General features: G+C 35.8%; 1 protein-coding gene and 1 long non-coding RNA gene across 2 annotated transcripts in view; one reads left to right on the top strand and one right to left on the bottom strand.

The window, feature by feature from the left end:
• The window catches only part of LOC127177461 (B-cell receptor CD22), a 44013-nt gene extending 18563 nt beyond the window's left edge, over nt 1-25450 (top strand). Inside the window, exons 3-4 of the mRNA XM_051129749.1 lie at nt 24961-25233; nt 25308-25450. Of these exons, the coding sequence (XP_050985706.1) occupies nt 24961-25233; nt 25308-25450 (416 nt within the window). The remainder of the gene's footprint in view (nt 1-24960; nt 25234-25307) is intronic.
• LOC127176902 (uncharacterized) lies at nt 968-1181 on the bottom strand. The gene is made up of 2 exons (XR_007829169.1): nt 1119-1181; nt 968-1041 (listed from the first exon to the last, which is right to left on the bottom strand). It is a non-coding gene; the product is annotated as an uncharacterized LOC127176902 (long non-coding RNA).
• Nucleotides 25451-26523: the final 1073 nt, after the last annotated feature.

The raw sequence follows: 26523 nt of genomic DNA on the forward strand, positions 1-26523 counted from the left end.
GTATTGAGTATTGATCTTTCCCTGGTCCATCACCCTCAGTTGTGCATTAAGTGTCTGTAGCAATACGGTCCATGCAGTCACTTCTGATTCATCTTTCAGCCTTCCCTTCCGGGAACTGAATGTCATTAATACGACATTAATATCACAATGTTCATGTCTTAATTACAACACTCATGATAGTTAGGTGTGTTGTTTACAAAATTAAATGTTTTTTTACCAAACACTGTCCCCAACACAGAATATTCACCATACTTTATTATCCAACATCATGTGCAATACTTTACTGGAGAATACATCATAAAGACAACTAAAGTAGATTATAAAGACAAATGATATTCAAGAGAAATAAAAATGGGTTATGTTAAAATATATATATATAAAATGTATATATAAGGGACTTAGAACATGCAGAGAACAATATATGGTAAATATTACGCTATACAGTGAGCACAAAATGAAAATGACAAACAATAATGACAGTGCAGTACAGTATGAATTAGTGCAAACAGAATGTCAGGGTGCAGAATAATAGGGAGTCAGAGTCCAGACAGTGTAACTGTTAGAGGGCAGTGCATATGAGGTTGATGTGCTGTGTGTGGTGTTACTGGTATGAGTTCAGTTCAGTCTGATTGCCTGTGATAAGAACTTGTCTCGCAGTCTGCTGGTGTAGGTTCTGCAATAACTTCTGCCTGGTAACAATGAGAGCGATCCATGCAGTTGGCTGGAGTCTCTGATGGGCCTCTGTGCTTTCCTCGCACACCACCTGATGTAGATGCCCTGGAGGGACAAAACATGCATTTAATGTAAATCAATAAACAATATATAGAATTTGTAGTTGTTGCATTGGACTTACCACTGATTCTTGTTGGAGGTATATGGGCCAAAAGAATCCCTCCACAACTCTTGTTGATCACTTGTGAAGTTTACTTTTATGCGCCTTAACATCTGAGCTGTCACAGTACAGCTGTCCGCCAATGCAGTCTTAACAGCAGATACCTGATGGCCATTGAATTGATCTCTTCATCAACTGGCTTCATCCTCCTTCAAACAAACAGACAAAACAATAAGTCAACAAAGAAATAGTGTTGGTGATTACAGGTGCAGGTGTCAGTACTCACCATATTTGGTCATTTCCTGCCCAAATTCTAGAGACAACGGCACAGTTGATTTGCTAATTCTAGCATCTCGAAAAAAAGATGTGTATGTGAAAAATTATAACGTTATCTTTTGAGAGATCAACATCAAATGCTATACCACATATAACTACATTGCTTGAATACATACATACCAGTGGAAATCTGTCTTTTCTCTTTGGGCACAAGAAGACCATGTTCATTCCTCATTCATCAGGACTGGTTTGACTGGCTTCCTGTGACTGATTTTCTTTGCGTTTTGGTCTCCAGCTGTAAAACAAGAAAACACGAAAGCAGCATTAGAATTTTTTTCTTCTTTAATAGCAAGCTAATATGATTTCTCTAAATATGATTACCTGCTGACGATTTTGTTGTAAGCAGTTTAAAGGCCTCTTCACACCAAGTCCACACTGCAGCTATTTAACATGAAACGACACAGAGAAACAATATGGTTGGAATCTTTCAGAACAAATTTTTCCAGATGATGAAAAATAAAAGCATTGAGAGCCAATCAAAATCCACCAGACTGTAAATACCCTGAGCATGTAAATGCAGACAACATAACTGCAGCACACGCTTATAATAAACAGAATGTTATTGTATCTTAGTATGAAAAATAAATGGTTAAAATAGTTATCATTGTAGTTCTTGCTCTTGGTGTGAACAGCTTCAAGTGATCTGATTTGGCCAAATTAAAAGAAGATCTGATTTGCCACGTGACAAGTTAGTGATGGGAGTGAGTGTTGACTGTAGAGGAGAAATTAAAAGAGCCACACGAGAGAAAGCGATGTGGAAGATTTTGGAAGGGCAGATATTGTGGAGAGCTGATGAAGAATGACTGCAAGACAGGAAGAAAGATAATTGATCGCATGATGAACAACAAAAACATTGACAACAACAGATGGCAGACAACAACATACTGTAACTGCAGCATGTATATGTCACGCTGGCACAGAAAGGCAGAGGCAGAGATAGCGTTTGATTTGTTTATTGATACAGATGTGCACAATAAGGTGATACGGTGAAAACAGGTAAGTAGTTCAGTTTCTTTTTGCAGGTGATTCACAACAGTGCCGGTAAACTCAGGTAAGTATCCAATACGTAAACAAATCATTCCAAAAGTATCGTTCAGTCACTTCCCTTTAAATGTCTTTAAATCTCCTTCCTCCACAGAGACGTTCCAGTCCGAATCCTCCTGAAGTACCTCGTGAAGAAAGAACACTGACGGAGAAGCTTGCATCCACAGATAAAAGGAGCCAGGTTTGTTTGATACCAGCCAGTGAGTAACACAAACAGGTAAGTATTTATACTGTGGGGTGATTGGGTGCACAGGTGCATGTGATCAGTAGTCAGGTGACGGTTCACGTGTGTTCCGGCTTTGGGATCGTGACGATGATGTGACAGTAAAACAGTAAACAGATTATTATCGTCTGTTGGATGTTAAATAGTTATTATCATAGTTCTTGTTCATGGTGTAAACAGCTTTAAGTTTAAGATATCATGTACTGTTAGAACGGGAAGAGACAGTGGCAATTTGTAAAGGTTTATAAAGAACAACACAATGGATTTAATATAAACTTTATGATACAAACACTCTGACTACTTACAATGGGCAAAATTAGCATGAGAGTTAAGGCAATGGCCAATGACAAAAGAACAAGTGAAAGTCGTAGTATTTTGTATAAGTACGTTTGTACAATATGATATAAATTTGCTGATTTGCTGTTAATTGTATGAATGACTTCAACATGTCACTTTGTTGGTTGTTCTTTCTGATGGGGCCGTGGAGCAAGCTGTGCAAAATGTAACTGCACTACAGTTCAGTCAAGATGCTCAGACCGACATGGAAATGTTTGCCTTTGGTCTTTTCCATAAATGCACAATATGGCCCAATTCAGATCCCATGACTGGCCTCCTTTGGTCTTCCCTTTCAGCTGAAACAAAGAGAAATATATACATGTTGAGACAATGTGCTAAAAAGAAATTTGTGACCAAAATATTTAAGAGGAACGACTGTAAAGAAAATGTATTATTAACAGATAAAATAAGGATGTGTGCCTTAAAGGGGTCATCGGATTCTAAGTTCACTTTTACATGTTGTTTGAACATTAATGTGTGTTGGCAGTGTATGTACAAATCTACCCTATAATGATAAAAATCCATGCAGTGGTTTTTAATTAATCTGTAAAAATAATATCCCCTTTTTCAAATCGAGCCGTTCTCAGATGCCTGTCGATGTGACGTCACACCGATAGAGGCCGCTCCCACAATAGTTGATTGACATAAGCGTCTTACCTCAGACCAGCTGTCACAGTCCAGTAACTCTCCTTGTTTTGATGCCGGAGCAGGGATGTAAGTTAGACAAGAATATCTCAGAATGAGGTGTTGTGTTGCTGGATGCAATAATGAACATAGTGGTCATCATTTAGTCCTGACATCTGAGCCGCTGAAGATGCAGTGGATTATGTTTGTTTGTGAAGGGAATGCACCTCCCAATCTACATATATCCGTCTATGTTCGTGCAAATCATTCATGATCCAGCTTCACTTACAGCAGAAGTGTGTATAAGCGTTTTTTTTTTATCTTTGCGATCGCCTTTCCTTATAACGTGGTAGTTAGAAAGTTTAGCGGCTAAACGCAGCTAAATGCGGCTAATGTAAACAAGACCGTCTTTCCACAGAGAGAGAAGAGGGGCGGGGTGAGCAGAGCTCATTTGCATTTAAAGGAACAACCCCTTAAAATCAGATGATTTTTGCAGAGCTGATTTTGACAAGGTAAAAAGGGTGTTGTTTTACAAAACCATTAAGAATTTTTAATCAAAGTATATTAGAGACTTTTCATTAAGAACCTAAGGAATCATTTCAACTTGGGAAAAATGGGCATCCGATGACCCCTTTAAAGCAAATCAGTTATAACTAAATGTCTTCAACATTACTGTGAAAGGTTGAATCATTGAAGGACTTGTTCAGCCTTCTTAACAGCTTCTTCAAGATCAGCACTGGGAGCTTCGGGTTCAAGTTCCCTGTTAATTCTAGCAGCTTTCTGACAGAATTGGTCAAAATTATGAGATTATAAAAATGTCATGATGGACCACAGAAAGAGAGCAAAACTAAGTGTAAATTAATTATGGATCACATTTCGGAAAAACAGGAACAAGTGATGGCATTTACAAGAGATGGTTTCTTTAAAGAGCTGCTGAAGTAAGTGATCTGATGTAACTGCAAGACAGAAAAAAATATTAAATTACAATATTTACAGTAATCAATTTATATAACTACATTAAAAAATATATATTAAAGGTGGCAAGCATTGTAATTACTGTGCTGAAGGATCCTTAGATCCTTCCATGCAAATTATTGTGTTGTGTTTAAATTTAATGTTTGTTTTTAATTTCATTTATAATCATTTATTTATTTAATTATTTAATTATTCATAATCATTTTACAATCATTAGTCTTTCACATAATTCATATTTAATTATTTATTTGTGTTACGAGCAGTGCTGGACGGACGAGACGGGAAACGAGATACGATACAAACAAATTACTTTAATATAAATCTTCGTAGGAACAGGCAGGAACAGAACGAGACATCCACACACTTCCAAATAACGTCAAGGACCGACAGCAAACTCAAAACACAAGCAGACTTATACAGGGGAAGACTAAATTACAAACAGGTGTAGGGGATGACGGTAATGAGGGATAAACCAAAACAGACAGATTGACAGGGGGAGACAATGGGAGAAACCAAAAGACATAAACAGACATAAATGTGACATTACGCCCCCCTCCGAATAGGCGCATCTCGCGCCGTACAACATACAAAAGAAAACAAGAGAGTAGGTGGGCGGTTCAGGAGGCCATGGCCGGACAGACAGTTCAAATAAACATAACATAGTCCAGGGGGGTGACGAAGGTGGAAGGAGCCAAGGAGGAAACAGGAGGGACCTGGAGCAGGAGAAGCAGAGGGAGACCCAGACCGCAGCCATGATGACGACCCACGATGGAGCCGACGGAGGGAGGAGCCATGGTGGAGGACAGGCTGACGACTCCAGGGGGCCGACCGACAGAGGCGGAGCCGCTGGCGGAGGAGCCCGAGGCGGAGACGGAGAGCCGAAGATCCAGGGCGACACCGAGGATCCGGAGGGCCAAGGCGGAGCCCTAGGCTCTGGCGACCAAGGCGTAGGCGGAGATCCGGAGGTCCGCCGCGGAGCCGGAGCGACAGAGGATGGAGGCTGTGCCAGAGGGAGGGAGGAGTCCTTAGGAGCTGGTGGGACGGAGTGACGAGGCGCAGCCGGAGGAACAGAGTCCTGAGGTGACGGAGGGACGACGACCGACCAGGGCGGAGCCGGAAAGACGAGGGAGCCCGGTGGAGCTGGTGGACCGATGGGCGACAATGGAGACGAGGGCGCTGAGAGCCGTGGTGGAGCCGCAGGGTCGGAGGGCCGAGGCGGAGTTCTGGACTCTGAGGCTGGAGGGGGAGATGAGGGATCCTCCAGCCCTGACGCCGATGGAAGCTGGCAGACCCGCGGCAAGCCCACTGCACAGGTGGTGGGCTGAGGGTGAGCAGAGGGGCTGTCAGGGGACAGCGGTGCGCAGACAGATGTTGACATAGGCAGAAGAAGGAGGGAGGGTGGGTGGGGATTCCATACAGGCAGGTATAACGTGACAGGTAGATATTTCCGTAAAGAAGTCTATTAAATCCCCAGAGTTATTTTCTAGAGCTTCTGTAGAAAAGTCAATTAAATCCCCAGATTCATTCTCCAGCTCACCCCCAGCAGTGGTGCAGTGGGCAGGGCTCTCCATAGCCTTCACTTGCTCCATCTTGCACTCCCCCGTCGTGGTAGTTGTGGCCGGCTCTCGCACCTGATCGGACGTGTAGGGCTCTGGCTCTGAGGCGATCTTTAACTCTGTCGCTCGTGGCTCTGGCTCGTCATCCGCGGTGGGCTCGGGCTCAAACTCCGCGTGTCGGGGTGCTGGTTGGCTGGGTTCTGGGTCTTGAGTGGGGCTGGTGTCATCCTCCGCGGTTAACGAAGATCTACAGGACACCAGCACCCACTCGATGTAGTCGGCGAAGCTCTCTCGTGGACCCTCCCCGGACAGCAGCACTTTCGTGGCGTTGTTCAGTCCTGCATGGTAGAATGTGCAAAGGCTGCTGTCCGGGTAGTGTGTGAGTGGTACGAGGTGGACGAAGTCTCTAGTGTGGTCCATGAGAGAGCGATTCCCCTGCTCCAGGAGAAGGAGGAGGACGGCGGGGTTATCCATAACAAAAAACACAAAAAATAAACACTGAGAAAAAACCGGGAAAAAAAAATAAAGCAGGGAAAACGCCGGGGATAAACTGTTTCGTTGGTCCTTCTGTTACGAGCAGTGCTGGACGGACGAGACGGGAAACAAGATACGATACATACAAATTACTTTAATATAAATCTTCGTAGGAACAGGCAGGAACAGAACGAGACATCCACACACTTCCAAATAACGTCAAGGACCAACAGCAAACTCAAAACACAAGCAGACTTATAAAGGGGAAGACTAAATTACAAACAGGTGTAGGGGATGACGGTAATGAGGGATAAACCAAAACAGACAGATCGACAGGGGGAGACAATGGGAGAAACCAAAAGACATAAACAGACATAAATGTGACAATTTGATTAAGTATTTATCATTTATTCATTTATTCATATATATTATTTATTTATATGTTTTTATATTTTATATTTCGTATTTTTTTCCTTGCTTATGCATTTTCATTATTGTTCAGTTCCATGATTGTAGGGTTTCATGAATTGTTTGGTCTAAGAAATAGATAACGGGGATGTTTATGGAAATTCAAGGTTTATGGGATGTTGAATCCATTTGTTATATCATTGTTCTTTGAGCTGTCTTCATAGAAGGACAGGTAATATATTGGATACATGAATTAATAATTAAGAATGATGTACAGAATAATTCATAATTCATAAAACATTTCATAATACAATTCATAATGCATAACTTCTTATATGAATATGTAACTTCTTAAAGTCAACACACCAGACATCACAAAACACGCTACTAAAAGTCACAACAAAAATAGCAAAACAAAAGCAAATAGTAAGAATAAAAGAAAATACTAGAACATTTCAGCTGCATAATTTATGTGGCATTGCATGCTGAGATGAGTTTTGGTCAGTTCTCCCAGAATGCACTGCAACATGGAGCTTTATTGCTGCATTCATGCCATGCTGTAATTTGGAGATGAAAACACGTGATGTTCTACTCTATCTGAATTATGTGTTTCTATGTCAACACTATCAAAGCCAAAGGCCTCATGTGTTCCTGAACTCATAATTACAACTTGTAAACTCTGAATGTTTTTAGAATTACGACTTAAACCAGTTACAGATGTACCACGTGACCGCCGTCAGGTTTGTTTCGGCACTACTTAGGCGCTACCTCCAAGTCCAACAACATGGAAAGGTATGAGTAAAATGTCACATGTTGTCATGTCAGAATTACGGTAATTACGACATGGCGTGAAGGCAGCATATGTTGATTGTCACCATTGTTGAGGTTCATATGCTGATTCTTGAAGTCTGTTTGATAAAAAAAACTGAAGCTTTTAGTGAAGAAGAACTTTCAAAAATCTTTCAGATTAATCTTAAAACTGTTGGATAAAGCTTTGTGTTTCATGTGATCAACAACAAAATTAAGTATTAAAACAATCAAGTTATTCAAGCCACTATATGCTGATTATGTTTTATTGAAACATAACAACACTTGACTTGCCTTTTTTTTTGTTTGTTTGTTTGTTTGTTTGTTTTTGTTAATGGGTGAAGCTGGTGATGTTGTTTGTGGAGTTATTTAATCCTCCCCTGTCGAGATCTTGAAAGATGTAATGTCTTTTATCTTGTGTTGATTTCATCTAAGGCTGTGGCTGAAGTCAGCTGTAGTTCTTGTATTTCTGCTCATCTTGTCTTTTTTTTCTGATCTTGTTTCTCTTTCTTTCTGTGGTTCTGCTTGTTAACAGCAGGTGTTCATCACTAATGCTCAATCATCCCACAGTTAATCAACTAATAATCTTATTAACTTTAACACTGCTTCAGTGTTACTTTTTTACCACTCTGAGTGTGGATTATATAAACACTGAGCAGTGTTAACATAACACTGAGGTTTTTGCTGTGTATTATTACTTAGTTACATTACACCACTGCTTAATTTACATCCCTTGTCTTGGTGTGAGTTTTAAATGATGCATTTGTATGTCTTTAATGTGTTCACAGGTACAAACATATCAGAGCCAAACTTAACACCATCAGTGTCAGAGAATAGAAACAGGTCAACATGAGCTCATAGTTGTGGTTTGGTTTGTTTTGTTTGCGCTCAGTGACATTAACCAGTGTGAGAGCAGCAGTTGATCACTAGTTTCTACTTCTTTACTTCAATAGTTTTAATTACAGTTAATACTATAATTACAATAAAGGTCTATCAAAGTATTGTTTCATTTTCCTTGTTCATACAAGAATATTATTTCTCATAATGGAAAACTGATACTGTTCAGTTTGATAGTGATCTGTCAAAAACTTGCACGTTAGTCAGTTTAACATTTTCTGAACACATTATGAAGATTATCAATGTAATCAGATTTTCTTTAATACATGAGGCATTTGTCTGTTGGATCTGACTGTAGGTATCAGGAAGTCTTGAGGCTTTAACACAGTCTGTGTTTTTCACCGTCTGTCATTATTCGTCAGTATGGAGCTCAGTCAACTTCCTCTTGTGCTCTGTAAGTATTATTTTCTCTGTATTTCAGTGGATGATAATTGCTTTTAATTATGAATAGGATCAAGTGATTTAGTTTACCTGGATTTTTTTTTTTCTTTGCATTCTGTTCTCAGATTTTCAAATACAGTAGTTCATGTTATATGAAAAATGAGCTTGAGGGAGCAGGTGTGCAGTTAGTGCTGTTTGTGAAAGAGAAATGTACTCTATTGTGTTGTTGAGTGTTGTGTTTTTTTTTTTTTTTTTTGCTTTGTAATAGTGTTTGTTTAAATCAGTTCTGCAGGTTTGTTTTGCACAGATGCTTCAACTATATATTTAGTTTGTAACTAAATATCTGGGACATTCTACCAGAAATGTACATTTCCACTTAAAAAAATCTTGGTATAAAAAAGATCTTATTCTTAAATCTGAATGTTGAGTTATATGGAGGACGTTAAACTATGAAAAACACATATCATGCCATTTCCACATGTTTTTATGATTGAATAAAATACATTTTTATATGCATTTCACCCCTAAAATGTCAGGCCCTGTCACAGACAAATCTGTATATGTTAGAATGGTTTCCTAATTAATTTCTTTGACACAAGTACCATTTTCTTACTGGTCACATGTGCCTGATTGTATCTAACATGGTTTTATAATTCCTATATGAAATATAAGCAAATTTTCAGGCAACTGCAGTACACAAAATCACTGAATACCTGCCAGGCACTCATACTGTTGTAAAAAAAAAAAAAAACCTTTACATAGGAGATATTATACTTTTACTGTTAATGTAATATTAGACTACGGTAAAGTTCAGCCAAGGACATAAAATAAGGATGTAATTCATTGGAATATAACTGACAAATGATATAGTCCAAATATCTTTTTAATTCAATAAACTAATTTCATTTTATTTCAATATAAAAAAACATATTTCATTTAAATGTATTTAACAGATATTTAACTGACTAGCACAATGTAAAGTAACTGTGGTACCACATCATATTAAGACTCAGTAATAACAGGGTAATACTATAGTAATATCTACATTATTGCTTAGGAAATTACATGGTAATAACAGAAATTGCATGTAATTTTCTGGGTAATAATGCAGATAATAACATGATTCACCCTGTGCAATATGAAGTGATATTGTGATGTGGCCTTTTCTAACCTTGAAGGTCCCGACCCTGGAACTGTGACCTTTCTCTTAATCAGGGCTCCAGACTGTGACTAAAACGGTCGCATTTGTGAACAAAAATACTAATTTGCGAGTGAAGTTTTTGCTCACACTCTAAAAACAAATGGTGCTATATAGCACTAAAAGTGGTTCTTTGGCTCGTAATCATAGGGGAACCACTTTTAGTGCTATATAGCACCTATTTTAAAAGGTGCTGTATGGCACCTTTGTCAAATGGTTCTATGTAGAACCATCAGATGTACCATACACAGTTAATGAGATAATTAGGTGATTAACAAAGTGATGATTGATCATTATTGAAGACACCTGATGTTAATAAGCAGAATCACCAAAGGAGAAAACCAAAATTTTTAAGCAACCATTATAGTGGTCAATGTTTGCATTAGTTGGGCTCTTGACCCTTTAATCTTTAATACTAGATTTTGTTTGGCTGCTGTATTTGAGTTAAAACAGCCAGACAAGCCAAAAGCTCAAGTCACCAGGTGATTATGTTTTAACGTATTCATTTTTGGCGTAAATCACCTAGAGTCTAATCTTTAAGTTAGGTGTTTTTTTTTTTTTTTTTTTTTTTTTTGATCCAGTACTTCCTATACATTTTGGAAAGTTTTTTCTTACAACCTGTTAAAAAAAAAAGAAAAGTGTTTTACCTAGGCACACATAGACATCAAGAACCAGCCCATGAATCTCAACAATGGTGACAAACGGCATATTCAGATAAACAGATCAACTCTGAACTCTCATAATTTATTCATGCCGCAATGCATGATGGGAGTCATGGATGAGTTCTGATTGGCTACAACACGCTTTTTGATGGTCACCGTTGTTGTGATTCTCACACTGATTCTTCATGTCTGTGTGTCTAAATTAAGATAAGCTTTTTTTCCATCATCTGTCTGATTATGGCAAAACTGATTGATCTTTTGTTCACAGTTCTTTTTGTAATCAGCAAGAAAATTCTATGTCAAATACTCAAGTCACTGTATGATGATTAAGTCAAGCACAGTCAATGCCATCTTACTGACTTTTGTTCTTTGCTTGTCTGGCTGTTATAACTCAGTAATTGCAGCCAAACAAGACCTAATATTGATGATTTAAGGGTCAAGAGCCCAACTAATGCAAACACTGACCACTATAATGGTTGCTTTGGTTTTCTCCTTTGGTGATTCTGCTTATTAACATCAGGTGTCTTCAATAATGTTCAATCATCACTTCGTTAATCACCTAATTATCTCGTTAACTTCAACACTGCTTCAGTGTTTATATGTGTCCACACTCAGAGTGTTAAATTAACACTGGGGATTTTGCTGTGTATAGCATTTTATTACTTCAACAAAAATGGTGCTCAATAGAAACAATCATAGGGGCTTGTATTACTACAATAGTAGTAAATATATTTACTACAATGGCAAAATGTCTTGAATCACTTTTATGCTTTTCTAAGGTCAAAAGGTCTTATGTGGGAAATATTTCATTATGGGGGCCTTAGGGGCAAAAAGATCTTCAGGAAATACACTGTATGTTAATGTTCTTTTTAATCCTTTCCCCAACTGAAGAGTTTCAGAGAGAGTTAGAGATCCTTATTCAGAGGCTTAACAGGTTCTTTGTATGACAGTGGTGCTATATAGCACCTTAACGACCCCAAAGAACCACTGAAGAACCGCTGAAGCACCATTTTTTTTTCTGTGTGCAGTTCGCCAGTGGCGATTACATAAATGTACATGTTATGATTTTAAAATGTGAATGTAATGCCTTTGTAACGCCACACCAGCAGAGGGAGCCCTCACCCATTGATTGCCTGTTGCTGCTCCCTCTGCTGCTTCTCTGGTAACTTCCTGTTTGGTGGCCATTTAAGGAGGCCTAAAACCAAACAGGCCCTGTGAAGTATTGTTTTGCTGTGTGGACTCTACTAAGCGTTTTCTCTTGTTTCATTGCCTTGTTTTTGCCACGGTTTTGTTTCTTGTCATTGTTTTGCCTTGTTTTTTTACCATAGTTCTGTCTAGTTCATTGCCATAATTTTTGCCTAGTTTCATAGCCTTGTTTATTTGTTACTTTTGGACTGCTGTCTTGGTATTTTAACCCTCTGCCTGATTTCTGGATTTTGCTACTGTTTTTGCCATGGATATTACTGTTTGTTTGAAGATCAACCCTGCCTGTCTGATTACGCTGTGTTAATAAAAGCTCACACTTGGATCTTATACGCTTCCCACGAGTCCTGTTACAGCCTTTTTTTCCTGACTGTTTTGTGATCACATTGTTTGTTATGTTGATGTAATAAACTGAGATGATGCGCACCAAAGTTTTAGAGGAAAAAGTCTTTCAAACAGTCCTCATCTCTGCTGGACTTTAGCGTTGACAGCACAACTGCTGAAAGCAGCTCTATTGTGCGGCATGAGAGAGATTGAAATGACAGAGACGTATGAAGTGAGAGCGTGGAAAAGCAGTGTTTCGTGCACAACTTAAACAAACTACAATGGGTAAAGCTGTCAGCTGTGTGGACATTAACAATATCATTAACAATTCTGGTTTATAAACGATACTGTGGCTTCTTCTTATCAAGATCTTTAGTGTATATGCTGTGTTTTGTCAATGCGTGCACATCATATTATTTGTAGCGCACTTGCCGTCCAGTAATCGCAATAATGCTTTGTTACTTTTCAATAAACAAAGCATCAACTTGACGAACATAACAAAATTCAGAGAATAAATACAGTTTTGGCGCATCTTAATGCGACATGAACGATAGCTTTAGTTTAGCGCCTCAGTTAAAGCAACACGTGAAAAACTATTTTATATTTCTCTTTACTACTATATTACAAAATGAACATGAATAGACATCAAAAGGTAGACTATTTTATAATGTAGCCTCCAGTACAACTTACTGAAATATCTTATGTAATCACTCATCCAGTGTTTCAAACTGCAGAAAGTGTGTAAAGTATAAACAATGCCACCTAACAATACTGTACATTTAACTCAGAATAACCATTCAACGTCCATAAGCTCATCAGACAGCTAGAAAAATAACTATAAAAAGGATCATTCTGCTAAATATATGCACTATATTGCACATTCATATTTTTACTTAACTTGTTGTCTACATGATAAAAACAATGCAAGGATCTAAAGCTAAAATTCAACACCTAAAACAATTGCATGTTACTAATGAAGAAAAACAGACTGGATGAAAGACATATGACAACATTTAGGATGCATTGAGGAGGAGCCAAAACTACACTCCTAAGTGATGCTGACATAGTTATGGTCCATGATATTGGCACAGATTCTGTGTAATAAACAGTTCTTTGTGAATGTATATAGTTCTCAAGCTGGAAAAGACGTTTAGTTTCCAGAACATCTACACGATGGATTAAAATGCTGATACACTCAAAAAAGTCAACTAGCCACTTACTTGATTCAAATATGTCTGATTAACAAGAATAAAACAAATTTACTTATGTTAAGTGATTCATTCTTGTTATTTGAAACTAAATTAAGAAATAATCAAATTAATTAGATAAGAACTTGTTGATTCAATGTGACTGAGGCACTTCAGATCAACGACTCTCTCTGGTGAGTCACTGCACATGCTCAGAACTGGGGCGGAAACACACAGGTACATTTCAGCCACACTACAGAGTGTTCAAGTAGCATTGACACAGTGTTGGAGTTAAGGAGATCATTATGTCATGATTGACCAATAATGATGAACACCTGCTGTTTACAAGCAGAATCACAGAAGGAAAGAGAAACACAAGAATCAGCCACAGCCAAAGATAAAATTAACTTAAATAAATGAAGACATTAAATCTCTGATTAAACAACTCCACAAACAACATTACAGTTTGACTTGATTTCTGTCATATATCCACAAATATTATTTGAGAATTTTATTTATTTAATTATTTTAAAATTTTTAATTGACCTCACCATCATGGCGATCAGGGTTTACTTTAGTTGGACTCTTGACTTTTGATATTTTTTGGCTGTTGTAATTATGTGTATGAAGTACATCTATTACAGCAAAGTGAAAAGCCAAAAAGAAGTCTGATTAGGTATTTTTGGTTAGTTTTTATTGGTTGTGAAATCGTTAACATCCAGTGGTGTGATGCACTGATCTCATGCAGTGGTTAGTCTATTTTCATAATGTTTACAACAGGCATATGAACTATTATGGATGTTTATCTTATACACTAAACCTTGAAATCTATGGCATCACTTTGACACACACAGACATCAAGAATCAGCATATGAATCTCAACAATGGTGACATTCAACAGCTGCATGCTGGGAGTCATGGGTGAGTTTTATAATCTGCTGTTACCCAGCATGCAGCTGTTGAATGTCACCATTGTTGAGATTCATATGCTGATTCTTGATGTCTGTGTGTGTCAAAGTGATGCCGTAGATTTCAAGGTTTAGTGTATAAGATAAACATCCATAATAGTTCATATGCCTGTTGCAAACATTAAACTAACAGATTAACCACAGCATGAGATCAGGGCACTGGATAATAATAATTACACCACCAATAATAACAATAAAAAAAAAAAAAAATGACCAAAAAACCAAATCAGACTTTTTTTTTTTTTTTTGGCTTGTTTTGATTTGCTGTTATAGATGTGCTTCATACACATAATCACAGCAGCCAAAAAAAAAAATGTAAGGTCAAGAGTATAACTAAAGTAAACCCTGATCGCAATGATGGTGAGGTCAAATAACTTTTTTTTTTTTTTTTTTTTTTTTTTTTAAATAAAAAAACCTCTGTTTAGATGTTCTCAAATAATATTTGTGGATATATGACAGAAATCAAGTCAAACTGTAATGTTGTTTGTGGAGTTGTTTAATCAGAGATTTAATGTCTTCATTTATTTAAGTTCATTTAAATAAATCTGATTCTTGTGTTTCTCTTTCCTTCTGTGATTCTGCTTGTAAACAGCAGGTGTTCATCATTATTGGTCAATCATGACATAATGATCTCCTTAACTCCAACACTGTGTCAATGCTACTTGAACACTGTAGTGTGGAAACACATGAACACTGAGCAGGGTTTGTTTAACACTGGGAAATATTACATAAACTTTACCTGATGCATTTGAATCACATTAAGTTTAATTGATTTGTTTAAATTAAAACTATGTGATTTAAATGCATGGAAATTTTGTATGTAATTGAATTACATAAAGTTTAAGTTTAGGCTGAAATATTTTTTTGAGTGTGTACCCGTGTGTTTCCGCCCCAGTTCTGAGCATGTGCAGTGACTCACCAGAGAGAGTCGTTGATCTGAAGTGCCTCAGTCTCATTGAATCAACAAGTTCTTATCTAATTCATTTGATTATTTCTTAATTTAGTTTCAAATAACAAGAATGAATCACTTAACATAAGTAAATTTGTTTTATTCTTGTTAATCAGACATATTTGAATCAAGTAAGTGACTAGTTGACTTTTTTGAGTGTAAAGACAAGAAAAGATGAGACATAAACACATGACACTATGATTAAAAAAGTAGAGGGTCAAAAATAAATAAAATAAAATAAAATATGTTCATTCTGTGGCACCTAAAAAATTATTTGGTGCCTAAATTTGTTTCTCTATTTCCTCTATTGTTTCTCTTTTTTTTTTTTTTTTTGGTCTGGAGCCCTGTTAAGCCTATTTTTTCTGATGCTCTCTCCATAATTTGTGCCTATGTCTTTGTGTCTTTGTGACTTGTGAATACTTCTCCTTCTTTCCTTTTTTCTGTTTCCATCTCTGCCTTTCTTTCTGAAGATGTTTCTCCTTTCTCTCAGGGTTTGCATTTAGTTATTTCTGACATTGTCTTTGTCTCTCAGCTGCACTAAATGGAGTCATTGAACTGCAACCTGCATGAATTGTAATAATTACAGTCATCATTACTCAAAGTTAATATAAATGACAATTATATCTATATATGTACCGAAATATCATTAATATACAAAGTTCAACCCCAAAACGCAGTGCTACATAGGCCTAGGTAAAAGAGGGGCAAAATTAAAATAAAAATTGGTGGATGAACATAAAGCATTGCATTTACTGTGTAATGTCTGTTTATTCAAATACTGCTTTACTATGGCATATGTTAAATACATATTATATGCAATAAAGATAATAAAACAGAACAATGCCATTTATTTGTAAGGTCGTATCACAGGACTGTCAGGATGTGACAGGGTCTGACGGTCGGCCATTTTAAACTGCCATTTCTCAGCCTGCTAGCACGCTAGCATAAAAACCATTAACATGCATACAAGGAATTTCTGTAACTTTTTTTTTTTTTGGACGTTTTGGATTTCAAACATTTTTATTATTTTCTGGGATGTTTTACCGTTACAGGGCCTGACGCTTTAGCTCATCAATGACAATTCAATGACAGAACTCACCCTTGATCAGTGTTAGCTTCACCTCAGTCAAATGATGTCACTTCCTTTGAGTCACTCCCTTAAAGTCTTATTGCACACATTTTATTATTTATTTGTAGAATATATGTATAATTTCATGTTTTTAATCAATTGATGTGAGTGATAACAACTTAAACTTATTTATGGATTTTTTTTTGTTGTTGTTTTTTTTTTTTTTTTTCTAAATAACAGTTTTTACCATAACAAAGCTGAGGACAATGACAGGACTTGTCAGGACTATTTTTTTTTAATAAAGAAAAAAATATCTGACAATCTAATGAATGACATATTCTTTTCAGAACAACTCACAGAAATCAACCATTAGTCAATTTTAGATATTTTTTGGATTAAATACTTTTTATTTCCTGTAACAAGTCAAGGACAGATAATGTATGTTTCTGGTAAAATGTCCCATCTAGTAACAGTTTGTAAGAGTTTCTGCTTGTGATCAGACTGTCAAGTTCCCTAAACAGGTCTCTCTGCTATGATGATGAAATCACTAAAATATCAAACAGATGTTGCGGTGTTCATCTGGACACATATGCAGTCCTCCACACAATATCTTAATATGATTTATATTTATTACTGTCACAGTTTTCAGACCCTTGAAAGTCTAGACAAGTTGGATGAAAAGGTCTAGACAAATTAGCCAAAAAACATGACTTGACTTACAAGAAACCTGTGTTGTGAAGCTGAGAAACATTTAAAAGTAAAATTATGGTGTTTTGCAAGCAAAATAAGAAGAACATAATTTCATATGGCTACTATAATTTATACACAACATCAGCTCAATGCTCACATTTTCTTTTTGTGTTTTTAGTGCTGATTTCAATCATTCACTCCGGACAAACTGAAGGTGAGTGAATTTCATCACATATTCACATATGAGTGATTTTACACTGTTACAAACTAGCTGCGAAAAGAGTGTTATGATATTTAGTGATAATGAATACATCTTTTTAACAAGTTATTTGTGTGTTGTGACTAAAGGAAGAAATTACAGGGAACCAATAGCAGTGTCAATATACAGCACATGTGTTTCCTCACATAATGAACTGCTCTGAGAATTTAGTGAAAATGTTTCACAAGACACTAAATAAGTGACTATAACAGCTCTATAACAATACTTTAGTCTAACCCAGTGGTTCCCAAACTGGGGGGCGCAGAGTTATGATAAGGGGGGTGCTGCAAGGCTAGGCATTTCTTCGCCTGTCTCTGAAAATGTCAACAAGTCCTCCTGCAGATGCTCATTTCAACAAGCTTTTATTAAACTAGTGATTACAGCTTATTGAAAAATATACATAACCGGAAGAACTGATACACTGCTTCGACAAGCACTTCCAGTGTTCAATTCTGCTGCGATAAGGTCCATAGCGTCACATACTGTGCTGTAACATGCTGTGCTGTAACATGCTGTAGTACTGCTGTGCTGGACAACACTGGTAAAATGACGCGACCCTCTCGTGAAAGTATGCTCTGATAATAATAGCTTTGTAGGACTAAATATTATTTTGATAATTAGTCAAAAAAAAGTTATATCTGATTCTGCTTCATAGAATTGAATAAAATAATATATTGAGATTTAATGTTCATATATTTTCTGTCCAATTTCATTGTTACTTTCAATAAACGTGGTTATTTTATTGGCTTGTGACCTTTTTTTTTTTTATGCAGTATCATTAATATTATTACAAAATGACTATGTTAATTAATAAAATAATAAATAATTATTACAAAGCAGTTTCAGTTTCAGCCAATAATTTTCATTTCGGTACATCCCTAGATTTTTATGTAAAAAGAAACATTTTCAGGGTGATACAAGACCCCACTGTGAAATTATCTTGCGTATTATATGGCTACTTGCCACATATGTAAATAATTTAACACAAAATATGAATTTCATCATATTTTATATGATGACTTGCAGTACCTGCTGCAGCTGTCTGTTATCAGTTGTAGCGGTTTTTGTCGTAAAATAACAGTAACACCACTAGATGGTGCAATTGATATCAGAAATTAGCCGAGTAAAATTATGAATGAATGATGCATAGTATTTCTGATCTAAGCATGGACAAGTTTTTGAAAAGACAACAAGTGCCAGTGCCAAGTAGATGATGAATTTACTTCAAAGATCGCAACTACAACAAAGAGAAGAAAATAGGAGAAAATCTGTTTAAAAAACAATGAATGCTGTTACATAGTACAAAAAATAGTACGTAGTAAAGCTGCATGTTTTGCTTTTAATGTTTCTAGTCTAAAAGTGACTAGTTCCTTTTTTGGTTGTTTTTTTGGGGTTTTTTTTCAGTAAGTTGTCACACACTGAATTTTAATTATTACGTTTCAAATAAATCCTTCTGAAGTTGTGTTTATTTTTAAATGTCTGTGTAAATGCAGGCGTGGGGCTTGAAATTTTTTTATTCTGCAAAAGGGGGGCCCAGCAGAAAAAGTTTGCGAACCACTGTTATAGATGATTTGAAGAGGATTCCAGCAACAACCTGTGCAGCTCTGGTGAATTCCATGCGCAGAATGATTAAGGCATTGCTAGATGACAGTGGTGCTAACACAAAATATTAACAGTTTTGACAAGGGTGTGCCTACTTTTGTTGCCAGCTGGTTTGACAATAATGGCTGTATGTTGAGTTATATTTAGGGGACCGTAAATATGCACTGCTATACAAGCTGCACATTGACTACTCTAATATATCCAAGTTTTATTTCTATAGTATCACTGTTAAAAATGTTCCTGTATTTTTACAGTAAGGTACTGGCAGCAAGGTTGCCAGCAAGTTACTGTAATTGGTTTTACAGTAATGTACTGTAATGCAACTTTACAGTATATAGAACAATGTACTGTATAACTAAAAACAGTATTGTACTGTATTTTTCTACTGTAATTTGCTATTGTGTAATTATTATTGTGTATTGTGTAGTTGGAATAGTACATACAAATAGTTTGTGAATATTGTGATACTACTATAATTCAGAATAACATTACAAATCAAAAGACAATCCAAACATATTTACAAAAGTATTTTTATGAAAACATTTCAAAACATTTTAGCATGGTGTTTGCTACCCAGAGTACAGTGCATCAACAATTTACAGCCATGAAAGCATTTTAAGTGTGCAAGAATATGAACGAAACAAACAGATGCATCTTGAGGGCTGTATTGGAATTCAATGTCCTAAGAGAGAACGTGATTTATCTTACAACTATCTAAAAATGAAACTCTTAAAATTAGCAAAACCATGCAGGGCATGTGGGTGGTGGCAAACAAGCCACTGACCCTCTCTGTGAAGTCCTCCATTTAAACATTGACTGAATGAAGATGTTGACATGCAGGGTTGATGGCCATCACTCTGCACCACCGTCCTGATCTTCTGCACTGTAAAATCTAATTAGTTGGGCTTACTTAAAAAAAGCATGCAAACCGATTGCCTTAAAAAAACTAAGTAAAGTGAAATAAGAATAGTATGTTGTAGTGACAAATGCTTAGTTAGTATAGTTTACTTACACGGGAGCTCTAGTAACTAAAAAAGAACTGTAGGGGGTACTTGATCATTTACTTTAGGCTTACACTTGACTTAGTATAGCTACTCACTGACTCCCAGAGTGCATTGCGGCATGAATAAATTATGCAATTGCTTTGTTTTACTGTTGTTGTTTTTATTTGCTAATTTTATTTACTGACTTGTGTCAGCAGTAACACAACAAAAAGAGAAAATAAAATAATATAATGGTTATTGTCACAATTAATAAAAATAAATAAAACTGAATTGTTACCATCGTTGTGATTCACATGCTGAATGTTGAAGTCTGTGACTTGAGCACATTATCACAAATATTAAAGGACTCTCTCAACCCAATAAAGTTTCTCAAGGTGTTTATGAAGAACAATAAAATTGTAAAAGATCATTAATAAAATAAAAAAATATATTAGCTAAAGAATTGGAAAGATTTAGCTAATTGAAATATCAGAACTTGAAGGTTACCTTCTAAAAACAACCTCCTTATTACTTTTCTTCCCTTAAAATCAAAAACTATGACTTCATATTGCATTGCTGCATCAATAGGAAGAAAATTATAATAAGAAAAGCAAAGTTCCAAGTGCCCAACCAAACAGAACATTAATCACTATAATGGTAAGTAAAAAAAAAAAAATAATAATAATAAAAAATAAATAAATAAAATAAGACACACCAACAACATTTTACGAAAATCAACATCAATTTATGAAGTCAGCTTATGTGATGTTCTCTCAAATATATAGTTGTATTGAAACAACATTCAAGATGACTTTGGGAAATGAGTGAATGTAACAAGTGAATAACTGCAGATTAACAATTGCCACCTCAAAAAAAAATTGCTTTTCTTCTTCTTCTGTTGTTATTTTGCAAATTAGCAACATATTAGTGCACTGCTGCCTCTCACTGGTTTATTAATGTCATTGGTTTCTTTGTGGCTACTTGAATATTTTAAGTAAGCATCACTCAAAGTAGTAAGTAAACTGTTTTACTCGCTTGAAAGTAGCTGTAACTTAATAAAACCTAGTAAGTATAGCAACTAAGTAAAGATAACTAATTATATCTAAGTAAGGTAAACTATTGGATTTTACAGTGTGCTCACTCCCTGACTGGCAGTATATTTATTCCCATCAGTGGTGAAACTGAAACAGTCATGAAAACACAAAGACAAAACCTGTTATCTACAGCACCAAGAAAAATGGTGTAGATAATTATTTAATTAATTATTTGCAAAGTTAATTATTTTACCAAAATAAGAGGGATCATAGAAAATGTATGTTCTTGTTTATTTAGTACTGACCTAAAGAAGATATTTCACATTAAAGATGTTTACATATAGTCCACAAGAGAGAATAATAGTTAAATTTATAAAAATGACCTGTTCAAAAGTTTTCATACACTTCATTCTTAATACTGTGTTGTTACCTGAATGATCCACAGCTGTGTTTTTTGTTTAGTGATAGTTGTTCATGAGTCCCTTGTTTGTCCTGAACAGTTAAACTGCCTGCAGTTCTTCGGAAAAAGTCCTTCAGGTCCCACAGATTCTTTGGTTATTCAGCATTTTTATGTATTTGAACCCTTTCCAACAATGACTGTATGATTTTGAGATCCATCTTTTTACATGGAGGAGAACTGAGAGACTCATATGCAACTATCGCAGAAGGTTCAAAGGATCAGGGTAAATTTAACTTATTTTGTCTTCTGCCAAGCGTGTAAGTACAGTATGTTATGTAGCTTTTGAAAGACAAAATAAGTAAAATGTACACATTTTCAAAAGTTTTCGCCCCTGGCTCTTATTGGATATTTTTTTCCTTCTGGAGCATCAGTAGTGTTGTTTTTGGTGGCCTGTTTTAATTTTAGTTTTAGTCTAGTCTTTGTGTGAAGCTGTCATTTTAGTTTTTATTAGTTTTAGTCACGTTCATACTCTTTTTAGTCTAGTCAAGTTTCAGTTGACTAAAAGTCTGAGCATTTTAGTCTTTTTTTAGTCAGAATTATCCATGACTATTTTCGTCTAGTTTTAGTCAAGGAAAACTGATGACATTTAGTCTAGTTACATTATATATTACTAGTTACTGTCTTTTAAAAAGAATTAGTTACATTACAATATTACTGTCTCGGAATTGCATTGCGTTACACTACTTTTGAGTTACTCTCACCAAAATATCCACAGAAGTATGACTAGGCATTATAAAATACCAAAATGTAGTTTATTGCAGCTCATTATGCATCCAGTGGAGTGTAATGAGGTAGGTCTATATAGCCTAAAATTATAAAATCATATTTAGATAGGCTACCGGTATGTAGGTCTAAACTAACGTTATGGTTTAGGTTAAACACAGATAAGCACAAAATTATTACATTTATAAATAATGCCGGTAAATAAAGTGAAATGCTGTAATGTACAAACAATAAACACAATACCTATAGACTATTTTGAACCTTTTTCGGAACAAAACAAGTGTAAAATATATAAGTTGCTAAACAAGCCAAGACAAATTAGGCTAATTTAAAGCGAAACTGAAAGCAAACGTGTTTTGTTCTCAAGCAGCCTACCTCTCTCATTTGGCATGAACCCAATAAAATGTGTATATGATGTATTTGAATGCTAAACTATTATTTATTAGTAAACCAAGCGCTGTACTTAATGCGCGTAAAAACATCCTCACATTAGCAAATATGTGTTTGGCCCGACCTCAGGCTGAACGACACGGATTGTACTACGCAGTACGCACTATTTTAATTAATCAGTGTATATGTTTGTTGACTGTATTTTATTCTGATAATGAACAGGCTGAAACGTTTGCTATATGTGTGTGCAGCGGAAACAAACAACAACAAAAAAAAATACTCAGTCATTTTTGGTCATACAGATCATTCGAAATTGCAGCATTTACTTTAATTTCTGTCATCTCGTTTTTCTTTCCGTGAACTTTCGACGAGCGCCGCGGCACACAACAAGTATATAAAACTGCAGACTGGAGATCTCCAAAATGGGGCGGGAACTCCAAAAGTGGGCAGAACCTCCAAAATGGGGCAGGGTCTCGTCACGCAAAGACTTTCCCCATTGGCTCTGGCTTTAGCCTATTGTTACTGACTTTTTTTACTTACCGATACGGCAAACAACTATTTCTTTTTGGCAGTTTGCAAACAACAGTACTATCTTCATATCGATGCTTCTTCCTGTTTCAAAATGAATGAAAATGTGACATATTTGGACATTAGCGTGGCTTTTGACGTCACATTCCTCCTCACTTCATCTGATGCCTTTTAATCTGAGGCCATTTCATCTGATGTCTAATTATATGAGACCTGACACATGACGTTGTTTTTTCTGAGACCTGAAGCCTTTCGGTCTGAGGCACAAAGCCGTTTTGTCCAGTGACTGAAGCCTTTTAGTCTGAGGCATGACACCTTTTCATTTTATGACTGACGTCTGAAGATAAAATGTACACCGTACCAAAGATACACAACCACACACTGACTAAAATTCAAAAAGTGAAAAACCATAATAGCATACCTTTAAACAAGATTTTAAGACAATCAGTATCAACTGAGAGGATGATCTAAGCGTACTCACAGGAGAGTAGAAATGGAGAGATCTGAAATGTAAACAGGGGCAAGACCATGAAGAAAACTAAACAGACACTAAAATCTTAAAATGAACTTTGAATTTAACAGGAAACATGAAATCACTTATCATTTACACAACAGATGATACCTTTATGAGACAAAAAAATAAATAAATCTGGATATATTTATTAAGTTTTATACATTTTTATGAATATTACATGTAATGCTATTTTTGCCTTCCTTTCTAAATATTTTTATTTGTATCAATATATAGCCATACATCATCGATGTATTAATTTAATTGCCTGGTCATTTGTATGATGTAATTTATCACATTATATTTGCAGGATATTTCCATATATGTGACCATGGATCACAAAACCAGTGCTAAGGGTCATTTTTTCAAAATTGAGATTTATACATCATATGAAAGCTGAATAAATAAGCTTGTCATTGATGTATAGTTTGTTAGGATATGACGATATTTGGCCGAGATACAACTATTTAAATATCAGGAATCTGAGGGTGCAAAAAAATCAAAATATTGAGAAAATTGCCTTTAAAGATCTTCAAATAATGTTCTTAACAATGTATATGACTAATCAAAATTTAAGTTTTCATACATTTACAGTAGGAATTTTACAAAATATCTTCATGGAACATGATCTTTACTTAATTTCCTAATGATTATTGCCATAAAAGAAAAATCCTTTTTTTTTGCCCCATACAATGTATTTTTGGCTATTGCTACAAATATACCCCAGTGACTTAAGACTGGTTTTGTGGTCCAGGGTCACATATTTTTGTTTCATAAGGGCTGTTCCTGTAATTGATTCTTACTTATTTATTTTTTACTTTTACTTTAAAATCAAGATGCAAATAATGATTTACTAGTGAGAGGATGACATCTGCTTACAAACTGTAAAAACTCATAATCTCATTGACAGATGTTCCCACACCAACTCTGTCTGTTGAGCCACAGAGTTCAGTGTTCACTGGAGACTCAGTTACTCTGAGATGTGAGCTGATTCAGTCACACAATGGATGGGTGTTTCTCTGGAGAAAAGACTCAAACCGTGAATCCACTGAAGTTGCAACGAAAACAGTCAATCCTGTGAAAGTCTCTGATGGAGGAGAGTACAGGTGCAGAGCACGAAGAGGAAAATATTACACAGATTACAGTAAACCAGTAATAGTGACAATATATGGCAAGTATTTTTTTTTAGTTACATAATGCATGCAATGTAATTCATAAAACATTTCAGTCTAATCTGATTTAGCATGTGTTTTACAATCAAGTAACTGTGTTAATACAATAAAAAAGCAGCACATTATTTTCATTGTGAATTGTTGTCATTGTACAGAAAGACCAAAAGCCAAAGTGACCATTAAACCTGCTCAACATGTATTCAGAGGAGAAACAGTCACTCTCAGATGTGACATTTATGGTGAAGGAGTCACTAGCTGGCGCTACAGCTGGTATCAAAAAGGTTCAATCAGTGTTTTCAGTTATCGACAGGAACACACACTCAGTTCTGTTACTAAATCTAATGCAGGTAAATACACCTGTAAAGGATCAGAGACAGGAGGATCACGCTGGTCACAAATGAGTGATGCAGTTACACTGACAGTATCAGGTGAGTTTGATCATCTCTTCATAAACACACAAACACGTTTAACATGTTATTAATGAGTGATTTCTCTATTTCAGATCCCAGAGCAGTTTTAAGTGTTTCTTCACAGAAGTGGTTGACTGAAGGAGATCCAGTGACTCTGATCTGTGAGGTTTACAGTTTCTCTACAGGCTGGACATTCAGCTGGTTCACTTTAACTATCTCAGCAGGTAAATTATAATGTGCTTAAAAGAGAAGTTCACTACCAGAACAAAAATGTACAGATAATGGACTCACCCCTTTGTCATTCAAGATGTTCATGTCTTTGCTTCAGTCATAAAGAAATTATGTTTTTTAAGGAAAACATTTCTGCATTTGCTCCATATAGTGGACTTCTATGGTGCCTCTGAGTTTGAACTTCCAAAATGCAAATTCAGTGCAGCTTCAAAGGGCTCTAAATGATCCCAACTGGGGAATACGGGTCTTATCTTGCGAAATGATCTTTCATTTTCTAAGAAAACAAATATATATATATATATATATATATATATATATATATTAGAGATGCACGATATTGGATTTTTGCCGATATCCGATATGCCGATATTTTTTCATCTCATTTTGGCCGATACCGATACCGATACCGATATATATCATTTTATTTGGAAAGTTAGTTTTTAACAATAACTTATTTGTTAGGATTAAATAAATAGTAATGAGTGGTTTACATTCAATCCCTTCTTTTTCATCAGTAGACTAGCATTATTTATGATCTGAATTTTGTAAATTAAGTTCACTTTTGCTATGTTATAAGCCGAACTTCGGATGCTTTCACTTTCGATTTTGCAATCTGAATACAACATTTCAAAACGAAAACAGAAAAGTAGAACTAAACTGGGTGACTGTGAGGGTGCTTTGCGGGACATGAACAGGACATAATTCATTGCTACAATTTCTTAATTCGTTCCTATGATTTATTAATTTATTAATTTGTAAAATGAGGGAAGGAATTAATATGTAGTATTAACGAATTGTTAATTTATTCCCACAAAATATTTTATTTCCCACCCGCAATTTATCACAGTAAGAGATACGAAAACATGGATTAAAAGTGAATGACAAGAAAATAAACCTAAGAAATTAAAGGGTGAGACGGTGAGGATTTGGGAAAATAAAAATATTAAGTTATGTCGCAATTCGTGACCAACTGGCAAAACAGTACACCTTTTTTGCACAAGAATACCAACATGTTTACCTTCTCTGGTTTAACAAGCGGTCTTTTACCCTACTCGAAAACCAAATCCTCCGTCCGCA

Source organism: Labeo rohita, chromosome 15 (genome assembly GCF_022985175.1).
Source record: "Labeo rohita strain BAU-BD-2019 chromosome 15, IGBB_LRoh.1.0, whole genome shotgun sequence".
Taxonomy (NCBI): domain Eukaryota; kingdom Metazoa; phylum Chordata; class Actinopteri; order Cypriniformes; family Cyprinidae; genus Labeo; species Labeo rohita.